The sequence below is a fragment of the Pinus tabuliformis genome, chromosome 4_1 (genome assembly GCF_031772625.1).
Source record: "Pinus tabuliformis cultivar Carrire ecotype Pingquan chromosome 4_1, CPIR1, whole genome shotgun sequence".
Lineage (NCBI taxonomy): Eukaryota > Viridiplantae > Streptophyta > Pinopsida > Pinales > Pinaceae > Pinus > Pinus tabuliformis.
Window position 1 is genome coordinate 617,378,985 of NC_142303.1, and position 15,068 is coordinate 617,394,052.

The 15,068-nt window shown below is 38.0% G+C and overlaps 1 protein-coding gene across 1 annotated transcript; it reads right to left on the reverse strand.

The window, feature by feature from the left end:
• Positions 1–8,179: 8,179 nt before the first annotated feature.
• On the reverse strand, positions 8,180–9,298 carry LOC149177529 (uncharacterized). The gene has a single exon (XM_089421781.1). The coding sequence runs from the start codon at positions 9,296–9,298 to the stop codon at positions 8,180–8,182; it is 1,119 nt and encodes a 372-aa protein (XP_089277907.1).
• Positions 9,299–15,068: the final 5,770 nt, after the last annotated feature.

Consider the following 15,068-nt stretch of genomic DNA (forward strand, 5'->3'; position numbering starts at 1 on the left):
TTCTATCCCTGTCATGACAAGTGAGTGGTCAGATGCTTTTCTCACCTCAAGCTTGCCATCAAACATATGAATGGAGTGACCTTACTGGCGGATGTGGACCAAGGACAACAAGTTTCTCCTCAGCTGTGGGAGATATAGAACATGATGCTGAAGAAATTCTGGAAGACCAGGCAATTTAAGCCTAATTGTGCCAAGCCTTGATGGCTTGAGTTTTGATTGGTTTGCAAAGTATACTATTCCATCAACATTGCTAGTAAATTCTTCAAAAAAATATTTTCTATGAGTCATATGGCAAGTTGCTCTTGAATTAAGCAACCAATCATTTTTCGAAGAAGCAAGTGAAGCATTAAATAAGTCTTCATTTACTCCAATATTACATTGTGCCACAACATAATAAGCGGATTCAGGTGCCTTACCTTTGTCTGTGTCATTGGTTTTACCTTTGGGTTGGTCTCTTTGCTGCTCAATTTTGTCCCAAGTTAACTTTCATGTGGAGGCATCATGTGATCCATTTCTTTTGTAGCACATGCAGTGCAAATCTAAATTTTCTCCTTGAGAGTGTCTGCCCCCCCTGCCTCTGAAATATCTTCCTCTTCCTCTTCTACCACCTCTTCCTCTGGAAGAATCTTGGGCAGGATTCTTTTCTTTATGAGCAAGGCACACAACCTCTTTAGAAGATTCAGGGGCTATCTTTCTTCCCAAAAGCTTTCTCTCCTTCAACAAATTTTTTCACAAGGGAGTCAAAGGTAATATCTTTGAGAGTTCCATTTGCTTGCAATGACTCAAGATAATTGGAGTAAGTAGGATAAAGTGCCTTGAGAAAAGTGATCAAAGGAATATCCAATTCAACCTTAGTGACTTTGATATCATGCATTATAGATTTTACTTTGGATGTAAGAGCAAGAGGATCATTATTTTGTAATTCAAGGGTGAAGAGTTTAATCATGAGTTGAATAACTTCAAGTGCAGACTGTGAGTCGTAGAGTTCCTTCAGCTTTTGTAAGGCTTCGAATGCATTTGAAAACGATGAAATGTGTCAACACACCTCTTCACTTACTAATGTTGCAATCAACGCATAGGCTTTCCTGTTCTTATTTTCCCAAATGGCGAGCTCCTTGTCTGAAGTAGGCTGGACTGGTGCTTCGTCTCCTTCTCCAACACACACTCCTTTCCATAGCTCATTAAAAATGAGAGTGTGTTGGATTTTCCACAACCATTTAGGATAATTCTCCTTTCCATTGAGAACCGTTCCCACAATAGATATGATTGAATGCATATCGTTATACCAACATCGTTCAACCTGGTATCACCTTCTTTCACCTGTATACAAGAGTTTGACGTTTAAGAGATGAACGATGGAGAGATGAACGATGTTAAGAGATGAATGGCGGAGATGAGATTTCGTTCAAGTGGAAAGGAATCAACAGTCATTGGAAGCTGAGTCATGGAGCCGTCGATGATAGAAGATCAACGATCATCGGAAGTGAATCAAGTCAGGGCGTTAACCAAGACTGAGGGCAATTTTAAAGCGATAAGCAAGATTTTGGGTTGATAAAAAACAGTAAGTGGTATAGAGAGGGGAGCGCTCAATTCCACTAAGCAGTTGACACGTAGCAACTAGGGGAGAGAAAAACCGCTCATTTCAAGCGGGTAACTCTCGTGCAACTAATGCACCTGAAATCACTGTAGACCGTCGGATTGTGAGGTGATGATCAATGGTGGAGATTAAAAGGCACTTTTCGGGTGGGTAACCGCCGTGTAAGTGGTCCCCCCCGAAATCAATGTCAGCCGTTGGATCTGGAGGTTGAGATCAATGGTGGAGAATGAGCCAGATAAAGTGAAACCTTGGGAATTGTGTCCGAGTGAGTTTAATGAAGGGTATGATTGCATCGAAAACATGCAACGGTATTGATCGGGGTAAGGAGACTTGCAATATGCGATTAAAAGTGGACCCGACGATATTTATATATGCAGGTTTATAGCATTTGAGATCCGGTCCAAGGGAGGAAATCCAAGTCACTATAGCACCTTCGGCTTCAATGTACCAATCAACGTAACACAATGAATGAGATTTCACAGTGTTTTCACAGAGATTTCAGCCTGCAAAAGATTTAAAACAAAGGCAAAACAGAATAGGAGTTACAAATTAAAAGGGAAGCCAAAAAAATGGCCCCTGCTCTGATACCATGTCAGACCAGGATGTAACTCGTCAAATCAGAACTCTATTATTTATTCAGGTTGTTTATTATTATATACAAGAGGGGTGTGACTGTTCAGTTCATCTCCCGATGACTCTTTATCTTCTCTATTATTTATTTACATTAATTACAGCTGTACACCCAATCCCTCTGATTAGGTATCAACAAATACTCACCTCAGATTGCAGATTTGATTAAAGATGGCTGAGAACATGGCTGAGGGTTTGAGCAATTCCTGATTTCAATGATCACGCTTCAGTTCTGTAGCCATCCATTTTTGTCATCTAAGCACTCCAAATCATATATTCATTCTGATCTTAAAAAAAAATTAAGAAAAGGAATGTCGTGAATGAGTTTTAAATTTCATTGGAGATTCATGAAATTAGTTTACAGAAAGAAAAAGAAACACAATATACATAAAAATTCCTAGGGCAAGGGAAGAACAAAATATTGACAAAACACCGATATGAGCGTTATTAAGCCCCACAACAACGGAGAGAGGTGGAAGAGAGATGACCTGCAAAAGTTATATGTAAAGACACCTGTTGCTTTTCCAACTTACACTTTTCTTTTCAACCCCTCTGAGCTCTCAATGAGATGGATTACCTACAGGTTTTTGCAGAATTCCTTCAACGGCTATAACATAGTGTAAACCCTGTGTTTTTATTCAATTTGATTTTTGGCACTTTTTCAACGGTTATAATTTGCTTGGTTGCACTTCAATCAACAGCTATGAGATGGGATAGACCGTCTCTTTTCAACTCAACTCTGATAAGATAAATATTACGTTGACCTATCTTTCTCTTTGAAAGCACATGGCAAAGAAAACAAATTACCTTATCTACTATGCTTTTTTATTTAAAAGTTTCTCGCATAAAACAAATTATGAACGTTTCATTTGGTAAATAATAAATGTAAAAGTTCTAAAAGCATTATTCAAGGCAATATTTTAAAATGTGCATGCCATGCATATGTAAATTAATTTATTTTAATGGTTAAACTTTCATTTTTCGCACACTACATATATATAATTCGAAAAATGTGTTGTTTATGAAGTAATATTAAAATCTCATGAATATCCATGGTGCCAACAACAACTATTATAATGGATTTTATATATAATTTTAAAAAGTGCGTTGTTTATGAAGTAATATTAAAATCTATTTTTAATGTGATTTTTTCTAAAAATGTTTTTATTCACAATGAGATATTTGCAATCTCAGTGCCGAACAATTATTAACATAATTTAAAATATTAAGTATTTTATTAACATAATTTAAACTAGAAGTATTTTATGTATTTAAAAATTGTGTAATAAATAATTATTAATATAGTTTAAAATTTTAAGTATAACGTGTTTATATTATTATATTAATATAACTATATTAAAAATATTGATGTGGTTGATATAATTGAAAGTTTTATAAATATAATAAAATAATTATTGTAATATGAAGAATGTCTCATCAATGTACACATTTACTTGATTAACTATGTATAAAAAAATTATGGCTCAATTTTAACTTGAGAAAAAAGAAGAATTACACATTCTATTGTAAAATGTACCAATTTGATAAATAAATTTTTCTTATATATTAATTTCCTTGTCTCATTAGAATATGAACTTTAGAATTAGAATAATTCTAAATCTCTAGAAAATGGGTAGGCGGGGAGCCATGTGGCATGAATCTAATTTAATTTGAGAAAAAAAGGAATTACACATCTTATGGTAAAATTTATTAAAAGTCAATGCCAGCTAAGAAACTATTTAACACACTACAACTCTTGATAAGAATTAAGACTAAGCGTGTGCTGAGCATTTTCCCTCGAGAATCAATTAGACTATCAATTAAGAATCAATTAGACTATCAATTAAAAAAATAAAAAAAATCCCTTGAGAAAAATAAAAAAAATTCAACATATCCTCATCCATCTTAAGTCTAAATAAGAAGCTTTCGGAAACAAGAGAGGTTTTTAAGACATTTATTTAAGAGAAAAAGTTAATTTTGTCTTAAACCAATATTTGTCTTAAGGTGAGATAAAAGGAAAAAAATGTACAGGTTAGTGTTAGGTTAAGACAAAAGATAATTCTTAATCACATTATGTATTAAGAATTATATTTCAAAATTTACTTTGTAATCCATTAAAACAATTCTCTAGTGCTATATGTAGGTTTGGTAGCTCTTGCATTTAAGTAAACAAGAGAAACTACACCAATCACAATGTGTCTCTTTCCATCACAAAGTCCCTTATGAGCTCCCTATGAATGCTTCAAAAATGTTTTCTCTTGCCTCTATATTAAGGAAAAAATAATTTATGATGAGTATAAAACCTTCTATTGAGAAAGTCTTACTCCAAGAAATTAAAACTGGCTATGGAAAAAGTCTTATTCTATTTTTATTTTTTTTATAATATATTCCGACACAAAGGTTCCTACGAATGAAAAAAATTAAATTTCTAATTCCACAAAAGTATGTACCAATAATTAAAAAATAAAAAGACACAATGTTTGCATTTTTTGTATTTTACTTGTATATAAATCATGTACTTCATAAATAAAAAAATCTCAACTTTAACAATTTCTATAAATATTTTAAACACAATATAAGTAAGGTTTTAAACCATGTTAAATAGTTGTTTGGTACACAATATCCTTGAATGGTTAAACATGAGATTGTAAATCTCACTCCATAAACTAAAAATGAAACAGGATTTAATATCACCCAATAAACGATAATTTTCAAAACAATAAACATGCATTAAATATGGAGAAAAATAAATTCTCCCTCACACGCACGAATGACTATTAAAATAAATTCTCACACACACGATTGATTATAATGCCATGGTATTCGCTTTGAAATCTAGTTTGTTTGTTTTTTTGTTTTGTTTGTTTTTTTTTTTTTTCCTCGGAAGAAGAAAAATCATAATATTTTATATTCAGGAAATATAAAAAACTGTATACATATCAAAATCTATGATAATCAGCTGTAAACAAACAACATGACTGGCTGTTGCGACAGCATATAAACCTCTGTAACCATTCATGATAAAGCCAGCAAAAAGGACGAGCCACCTGTAGCCGATCTGAGGGTAACAAAAAGTCTGAGCGCCATCATCATCTTTACAGAGCGTTTCATATGGATCAAAAACGCTATTGAAAACATTTAAACAGAGCCGCATGCAAAAAATCTATAGAAACACTACATAGTGTGAAACAGGACCCAATAGACGAAAAATAGAAACAGATCAGACCCTGGTTTTAATCTGTGGAGGGCATATGGCCCGTGATTGAGATGAGGACGGAATCGAGGGGCTTCCTGTAGTTCTGAAAAATGCATGAGTTGCGCCACTTCCATAGGAACCAACAGGTGAGGATAAAAAGAGAGCGCCAGGAAGGATTCTTCGCGCTCCACCAATTGAAAGCATCCTGAACAGATAAAAAAACTTGATGAGGAAAGCCATAAATCAAAGATAATTCATACCAGATTGATGATGAAGCGGCACAACTGAAGAACATGTGCGAGTTGGATTCAGCTTCCGAAAGGCACATTTGACATCTGCCCGGGCCCTGCCACCCCTTTCTTTGAAGAACTTCCCAGGTGAGGTTTCTGTTGGAGAAGATGAGCCATGTGAAGAGGATCATTTTGAGCGGGCATGCAGCCTTCCATAATTTAAGTGGAAAGATAGGGGAGGAGGGCGTGAGGCCAGATAGGATTGCAGCATAGATCTCTCGGACGGCAGTGGGCTGAGAAGAATTCTGAAGGGACCAGATAAGAACATCCTTTGGTCCCGTTTGAGTGAGGCCTTTTAATGTGAAACTGTTTATAGCTGATGTCCATAGCGGCCGAAGAGAGAGGGGCATAAATAATTCCGCTGCGTCCATCCAAATGGGGGATTGAGATAACCAAGATTTAATTAATTTATCCCATGTGAAATAGCCCCTGGAGAGAAAAAAGGAAATCAGGGCAGAGGGGATCGACGATTCCAAATTGAGCGCCGTCTTATCAATGCCGATGAAAATGCTAGATCCCGAGCCAAAATTCCATCTCAAATTTGAAAAGAAAAGATCCTGAATCTTTCTGAAACTTTGCCAGATGGGGGAGCCACTTCTTATACCCAGAGAGCGCCTTCGAAACCAAAAAATCAAGCTTTTCCCTTTGAGGTAACGCTGGTTAATGAAAGAGCTCCATAGACATTTCCCAAAAATGCCTCGGAGAAGGGATTTGCACAGCAGAGCTCTGCCGAAGGAAGGCATGTGCAACACGCCCCAGCCACCCACCTTCTTCGGCCTGGAAATGCGATCCCATTTAACCAGATGGATCTTGGATTGAAATGATCGACCGCTCCATAAAAAGGTGGCCGCCAGAGTGGCCATTTTACTAGTAATGGAGACAGGAATAAGGAAGAGATGACTCCAATACACCGCCAATTGAGAAAGAACGGACTGCACCAAAATATATCTGCCAGCCAGGGATAAAAACCGCATTTCCCAGCAAGAGATTTTATTATAAAAATGCTCAATCAACCACAGCCAATCCCGAGCACGATAACCTTTTGATTTTAGATGGAATCCAAGGTATTTGAACCCGTCCTTTATCAAAGCAAGATTTATGCCAAAAAGAGCAGCGATCCATTTTGCCAATTCCGGATTTGAATCATTATGATAGATCGTGGACTTGCCTTTGTTGATGGAGAGGCCCGAAGCAGATTGAAATTTTTTGAATATCTCATAAAGGCAGATCCATGAAGATTTGCATAACATCGCGAAAAGGAGAATGTCATCAACAAAAAGGTTGTGTGAGAGAGAAACGTCCTTGCAGATCTTGATCGGCTTGCACCTCCCCTCCTGAACTGCCAGGTTAATCTGTGAGCTGAGAGAATTCATCACTAATATAAAGAGAAGAGGAGAAAGAGGGCACCCCTGACGGAGCCCCCTTTCTGCTGAAAAGAAAGAAGATGGAATGCCATTAATGAGAACAGAGAATTGGACGCTTTCAACACACGCCATAATCCATTTGATAGCCTGTGCTCTTAGCCCAATTTTAGCCAGAAGGACTCTGAGGAAGCCCCAGTCTACGCAATCGTAGGCTTTATAAAGATCAATCTTTAGGACTGCAGCATCAATATTATTTGAAGAGATTGAAAAAAGGCACTCCTGCGCTAGAGCCACAACGTCCATAATCAATCTGCCTTTTAAAAAGGCATGCTGTTCCTTAGATATGAAGGAGTTTAAAACAACCTTCAGCCTTTCCGCAATAACCTTGGCTATAATTTTATATAGGGTATTGCAAAGCGCAATCGGCCTAAAATCAGCGAAAGATTCCGATCTTTCCTTCTTTGGAATAAGAGCCAAAAAGGTGGTGGATAAAGCCTTGTGAATGTTCCCAGGCATACGGGACGCATCCACCATGCTCAGCATATCGCCTTTGAACAGTTCATAAAAATGACAGAAAAACACGATCGGCCAGCCATCCGGCCCCGGGCTTTTGTCCCTCTTGAACATTTTCATTGTGGCCAGGAGTTCTTCTTCCGAGACAGGCTTAAAGAATTGATCATTTGCGCCCTCATCGAACATCACCGGCATCTGATCCACAGCCCATATAATATCTTGTGCATCACTGGTCTGTCTTTTATAATGATTGTGGAAATATCTTGTGGCCTCTGCCGCGATGTCCTGATGAGAGTGGAAATAACCCCCCACGCCGTCCTCAATCTTCCATATAGAGTTTTTAGCCCGACGAGCATTTGCAAAATTTTGAAAGAACTTAGTGTTCCTGTCGCCCTCCCTGAGCCATATCGCTCGGCTCTTCATCCTCCAAAAAACTTCCTCCTTTTGAAGCAGCTCTTGTTTCTTTTTTCGAAGGGTTCGGATGCGGATTTTCTGATCAAAGGATAAACTATTTAGATGACCCGTCTCGGATAGGAAGCTTAATTCTTTTTTGATGCCGATAAGCTCCTGACAGTCCAACTTCCTATTTTTAATCTGCCAGTTCTTTGCCACTTTCCTCAGCATTTGGATTTTTTACAGGCTTAAAGAATTGATCATTTGCGCCCTCATCGAACATCACCGGCATCTGATCCACAGCCCATATAATATCTTGTGCATCACTGGTCTGTCTTTTATAATGATTGTGGAAATATCTTGTGGCCTCTGCCGCGATGTCCTGATGAGAGTGGAAATAACCCCCCACGCCGTCCTCAATCTTCCATATAGAGTTTTTAGCCCGACGAGCATTTGCAAAATTTTGAAAGAACTTAGTGTTCCTGTCGCCCTCCCTGAGCCATATCGCTCGGCTCTTCATCCTCCAAAAAACTTCCTCCTTTTGAAGCAGCTCTTGTTTCTTTTTTCGAAGGGTTCGGATGCGGATTTTCTGATCAAAGGATAAACTATTTAGATGACCCGTCTCGGATAGGAAGCTTAATTCTTTTTTGATGCCGATAAGCTCCTGACAGTCCAGCTTCCTATTTTTAATCTGCCAGTTCTTTGCCACTTTCCTCAGCATTTGGATTTTTTCCCTGAAAGTATATAGAAAAGCTGCGTCGGATTGGTGAATGTCCCGCCAGGTGCCTATCATCAGCTCGTTGAAGGATCGATCCTCAAGATGGGCGCCATTAAATTTGAAAGGATAGCCGAGCTTGCAGTTCGAAATCACCCAATCCAAGTAGATGGGCCTGTGATCCGAGGACGGCTCCATGCCCGTTCTGGCTACAGGCATTCCCCAGCTTTCAATTAGGCTAGCATTTATGATAAACCGATCTATTCTTTTGGCTATATAAGCTGAGCCCGTCCTGCCATTATCCCACGTTGGGATCATCTTTTCTGGAATAATATCTACCAAATTTCTATTTAGAAATCCCCTGCGCATCTTGTCAGCCATGCGGTCCTGTTTTCTGCAGCAGCCCCAACATTCCACAGAATTGAGAATCAGGTTAAGATCACTATCAAGGATTTCGTACTCAAACAGCTTGTCCCAGAACAGGGATCTATCCCTATAGGGCGCGTAAATATTTAAGATATTGATGATCTGAGATCTTCCTCTAATCGAAGCCGATAAGAGGATCCCTGCACAGCACTTGTAAGCCCTTGCTTTGACCATCTTTACACACTTATTTAATGAAATGTTTTTAATTTGCTTCATTGTGCGAAAATTTTTCAAAGAGACGGGATATAAATATATATATATATATATATATATTTTTTTTTTTTCACTATGTGCTGCATCAAAAGTAATATATTTTGGAGTAATAACACATTGAAAAAAAATTTTCAGGCTCGCTCTCTGACAGTTATTGATAAAAGTCAAACGTAAATAATCAATTCCTAAAACAAGGGGCGCGTCTACCCTATGTTATAGCCGTTGAAGTGCAAGTTGAAAAAGAAAGCGGTGTGTCTATATATATAAGCGGTGTATTGAAGTGCAAGTTGAAAATATTTGCTAACATTGTTAGCCAGTTGATATTTTTAACTTTGCTTCAATAGAAATAATTTTGGTTTATGCTTAGCAATCCTGATATTCTAAGAGCAGCCACTTGCCTCCTCTTCTCCTGCGTCCTCATTTTATTTTAGCACTATTTTTTTTTTTTTTTAATTTACATTATTATCTATTTTAAATTGGATTTAATGTTAATGTGTATTTTAAACTACATCGTATCGTATTTTTAACTTTTCCTAAAATAATCTTGATAGACAGATTCAAAATTTAAGGGAAAACGAACCCTACCACATATTTTGACTTGTTTGTTACCGGTTTATTATTGATAATATGGATTGTGAGTTGTGAGCAAAAGAGTTTATGAATTCAGGGAAAACGAACTAAATATTGTGGCCACTCTCGTCACTCGTTCAATAATAACGATATGAACACATATTTGAAAGAAGATTTTGGGATTTCTTCGTGATGGTTGTTGGAATATCCCTCCATATTTATTTATTTTTAAATATTTTATTCAAATCAATAAGTTTAAATATAAATATAAATATATCAAGGAAACCATGTTTAGTTCTCTTGTTTAAGAGTTCAGCTGCTCGTGGCAATTCCGAATAGCCACAAAGCAGTTACAAGAATTTAGATTCAGCTCTGGAAAGAGTCCACAATTCTGTTAAAAATCGAATCATGCATATTTCATTAGATTGCAAAAACAGTTACAAATAAATAGATAGTTAATTTTTTTTTTTTAATGATTTTGAATAATCTCTGTGAACCCATTTACTGCCCATTGAGCTACTTTGCATCGTGTTGAGTCTTACTACCCATTGAGCTACTTTCAATCGTGTTGAGTGTTACTGTGTATGGTAACAATTTGTATCAGATGGCACAGCTTGAAAAGTTTTCAAATTAGTTTTAAATTTTTTTATTGGGTTAGTTTTTTGCAATTTTAGTTTTCAATTTTTTATTATTATTATTATTATTATTATTATAATAATATATCAAATAATATGTTTTTAAAATTATTTGGTTATTAATTTTAAGTATTAAATTTAATTTTAATTAGTAAATTTTTAATTTATTATTTAAAATTTTATAATATATAATATTTATGGATATAAAAAAATTATTTTTTAAGTTATATTACTTTTAACTATACTTCCATTATAATATAAATTTCTAGTGTAGAGTGCCTATTATGATGTAAACATCATCGTAATATATCATTCAAAATTAAATAATTATTTAGGTTCCACCGAATATTATTATATAGATGATTTTTGTTACAAGTGTGATGTTATTGTTTATTAATTACTATGATTTAATTAGCATATTCCAATTATTATTTATTTTGTGTTTTATATTAGAGTAAAAAAATTATCTTTTTGCTTCAGAGGGATGGAGAAGAAGAGAGAGGGAGGGAAGGAAGGAGGAAGGGAGAGTAAGAAAGAGGGAGAGAGATAGAGAGAGAGGTGGAGGGAGAGAGATGAAGAGAGAGAGGGGTGGAGGGGGAGAGAGAGAGAGGTGGGGGGAGGGATGGAGGGAGAGTAAGAAAGAGGGAGAGAGATAGGGGGAGAGGTGGAGTGAGGTAGAGGGAGAGAGGGATGAAGAGAGAGGGGTGGAGGGGAGAGAGAGGGGTGAGAGAGAGAGAGAGTGACGGGGAGGAGAGAGAGGAGGGAATGGAGAGAAAGAGAGAGGAAACAAGGGGGGGAGAGTGAGAGGGAACATACAAGGAGGGAGAGTGGGAGAGATGGGGATGTATGGAGAGAGAAAGAGGTGGAGGGAGTCAAGGTGAGAGAGAGAGAGAGCGATAAAAAGGCTGAGGGATGGAAGGAGGTCGAGGGAAGGATAGATGGGGTGTTAGGGATGGGAAGGGGAAGGAGGCATAGAGAGAGATGGAGCAAGGGAGAGGGAGGGACGGACAAAGAGTGAGACGGAGAGGGGAGAGGAAGAGAGGGAGAGGGAGAGGGAGACTGTGAGAGAGTAAGAGAGGGGGCTGAGGGGGAGGGAAAGATAGAGAGAGGGAAGGATTGAGGTAGAGAGAGAGGGAGCAGGTCGAGAGAGAGAGTGAGAGGGAGAGGTAGAAAGGGAGATGGAGGGAGGGAAGGAGGAATGTATAGGGAGGGGATAAGTGAGACAAAGAAAGAGAGAGAAGGACCAAGGAGGAGGAAGGGAGAGTGAGAGGGACAAAGGAAGAGAGAGGTAGAGGGAGAGATTGAGAGAGAGAGAGAAGAGGAGAAGGGGAGGAAGAGGGATGGAGTGGGAGAGAGGGAGGGAGTGTGAGAGAGGAAGTGGAAGTAGAGGGAGAGAGTGGGAGAAGTATTAAGAGAGAGAGAGAGAGGTAGAAGGGGGGAGAGAGAGAGAGAGAGGGGTAGAAGGGGAGAGAGAGAGAGAGAGAGAGAGAGAGGGAGAGGTAGAAGGGGGGGGGGAGAGAGAGAGAGAGAGAGATAGAGAGAATGGTGAGAGAGTGAAAGAGAGAGGGATGGAGGGGTATTGAGACAGAGAGAGGTGGAGGGAGATAGAGAGATAGGTGGAGGGAGAGAGAGAGGGGGAAGAGAAAGAGAAAGAGAGAGAGAGAGAGAGTTGGATGGGGGGAGAGAATAAGAGAAGGAGAGTGAGAGGGTGAGAGAGATAGGGAGGTAGGTAGATGGATAAGGAGAGGAAGAGGGAGAGAGAAATGAGGGGAGGAAGGGGAAGAAAGAGAGGGAGGGAGAGGAAGAAAGAGGGAGGGAGCAAGGGAGAGAGTGAGAGAGAAAGGAGGGAGGAAGGGAGAGGGATGTTGAAATATGTAACTAGGTTTGATCATCATAATGATGTAGAGTGGGAGAGAGAAGGAGGGAGGGTGAGAGAGGAAGTGGAGGGGGAGGTAGAGGGAGAGAGTGGGAGAAGTATTAAGGGGGAGAGAGAGAGAGAGAGAAAGAGAGAGAGAGAGCGGGAAAGGGAGGGTGGTGAATCGAGAGAGAGAAAATAAGAGAGAGGGAGGGAGGGGTATCGAGAGAGATAAAGAGGTGGAGGTGGAGGGAGAGAGTAAGAGAGAGAGTGAGAGGGTAGGAGAGAGAGGGAGGTAGGTAGATGTATAAGGAGAGGGAGAGAGAAATCAAGGGAGGAAGGGGAAGAAAGAGAGGGAGGGAGGAGGATAAGGAGAGAGAGAGAGAGTGAGAGAGAAAGAAGAGAGGGAGAGAGTGAGAGAGAAAGAAGGGAGGGAGGGAGAGGGATGTTGAAATATGTAACTGGGTTGATCTTCATAATGACATGTGTAATCATGATTTTATGTATTTAATGAAAAGAGAAAAATAAATTTATTATTTGTGTTCTTGAGTCATGAGTTTCATGCTCAAGGGAAATTTATTTTTAGGTCAAGCACCCATTGAGTGCTTTTAGGTTTGTCATAAATTTAATTAAGTCATTGTCATGTATTGAAGACCCATTTGGGCATGCTACATATTGTAAAAAAAAAAAATATTGAGTCAAAAGACCCTCCAAGAACTTTTCATGGCACAAAGATCAAGTTGGCCTACATGAAGGGACATGTCAGCCTCAAGATAGCAATTCGTACCCCTCACAAGCCTATAAACAAAAAGGAATTCGACCTCATTTGAACACTCACTAAAGTAAGTTTGATCTCCTCAAGATAAAAGCTCGAAAGTGATGAAGAAGAAGATCAAGATCAAGATCAAAGTTTTTAGGCCCCTCACTCTCTCTCTCTTTCATTAGGGTTTCTATAGTTTTTAGGCTAGAAAAAATTCTAAAGCTACCTCTACATCGAAGTTGTGAAGCTACAATATCAAAGTTGTGAAGCTGCAAGGTTGAATATGTGAAGTTGCAAGATCGAAGTTGTGAAGCTATAAGGTGGAAGATGTGAAGCTTCCTCTAGATTGAAGTTGTGAAGCTACTAGGTTGAAGTTGTTGAAGCTACATCAAGGTCGAACTTGTGAAGTTGTTAGGTCGAATTTGCTGAAGTTGTAGAGCTTGTTGCTGGGGCCGAAGTTGCTGCAGAAGTTGTTGGAAGGTCGAAGTTTGTTGTTGGAAATTTTCTAAGGAAATCTCATCAAGAAGGAATGATGAATTGTCTTGGAGGGTCTTAGAGGGTCTTGGTCAAGGGTAATAGGTCTTGGAATTCTTCAATTGAAGTTATATAAGAAAAGAAGAATTCTAGTGAGTTCTCCTCTCAGTGGAGAGGATTTGGCCCTAGCTAATCACCTATATCTTGTGTCATATTGTCTCATTGTTATTTATTATTTGGTAGTTATTTGATGATAGAGAAACTTTATAATAATAAAGGAAATAAGAATTTAATCAAGTAAAGTAAAAATACATCACAAGAAATTATCAAATTAAGAGAAATCACATACACTTGTTTCCCCTAGATTTCTCAACATGGTATTAAAGCTAAGGTGACTACATTAAGGAAAGGAAACATGAAAAAGGATACTCTAGGGTGAAAGTCTAAAGAGATAATATTGGAAAAATCAAAAACTTCATTCATCAAGAAGGAGTAACCCTCTCATCATATCGAAAGGGAATAATTAAGAGCATTAAAAAAGACCTCAAAACCCTAACTCATCCAAAGAAGGATTCCATACTTGAAGCATTATTGGGAAACTCCAACATTCTACAATCATTATCTCGAGGAAGGAAGGGCGAAGCACTTTTTGGTCTATTTTTCTGGGCTATATTCTCCACACGTGTGAAGTATTAAGACATCCTTTTGCAAAAACAAGTATTGAATTGCAACCACCATCAAGGATCAAGTTTTGTGCCAAGAAATGTCTCCTTTGCAAGCCGAAATAACAAGAAAAAAAGACAAGTCAAGCGAGGTAGAAAGGATGCAAAATTTTCCATCTTCTATCCACACATGTGAGCTAGGTTTATTTCAAAGAAAGCCGAAATTGCAAAATTACTACATCAAGCCGAAATTCTGAGGAAGGGCCAAAATTTGAGGTTGTGAAATAAGTTTAACTAGCAGGAAGAAAATTAGGAAAAATCATTGTCATCATCATCAAGGAATCATTGTGATCTCCCTTTCAGCCAAGGATCACTTTTGAAGATAGACATCTTCTATTATCTACATTCTCATCAAAATCAATAAGGCATCAAGTTGAAGATTTCATCATTTAGGAGTATATTCAGTTGAAAAGTAAGTATTTTTATATATCTATATTTGAATATGTCAAAATGACTTCATATTACAAGGAGAGCAACAAATTGGTTGGGTCATTAAACTTTCTTGCATGGAAGAAGAGGATATATTTGATCCTCATAGAAAGTGAAGTCGTTGGTCATGTTAAGGGTTTAATTGTCAAACTGCCAAAAGAAGAAGCTCAAGCTCTACAAGATGAAGATATCAAAATAAGAAGGAATAACCTCATTTTTTATGAGGGTATTAGAAACAAGAGACCATCTCCAAGAGTTGGGATATATAATTTATGATAAGGAAATG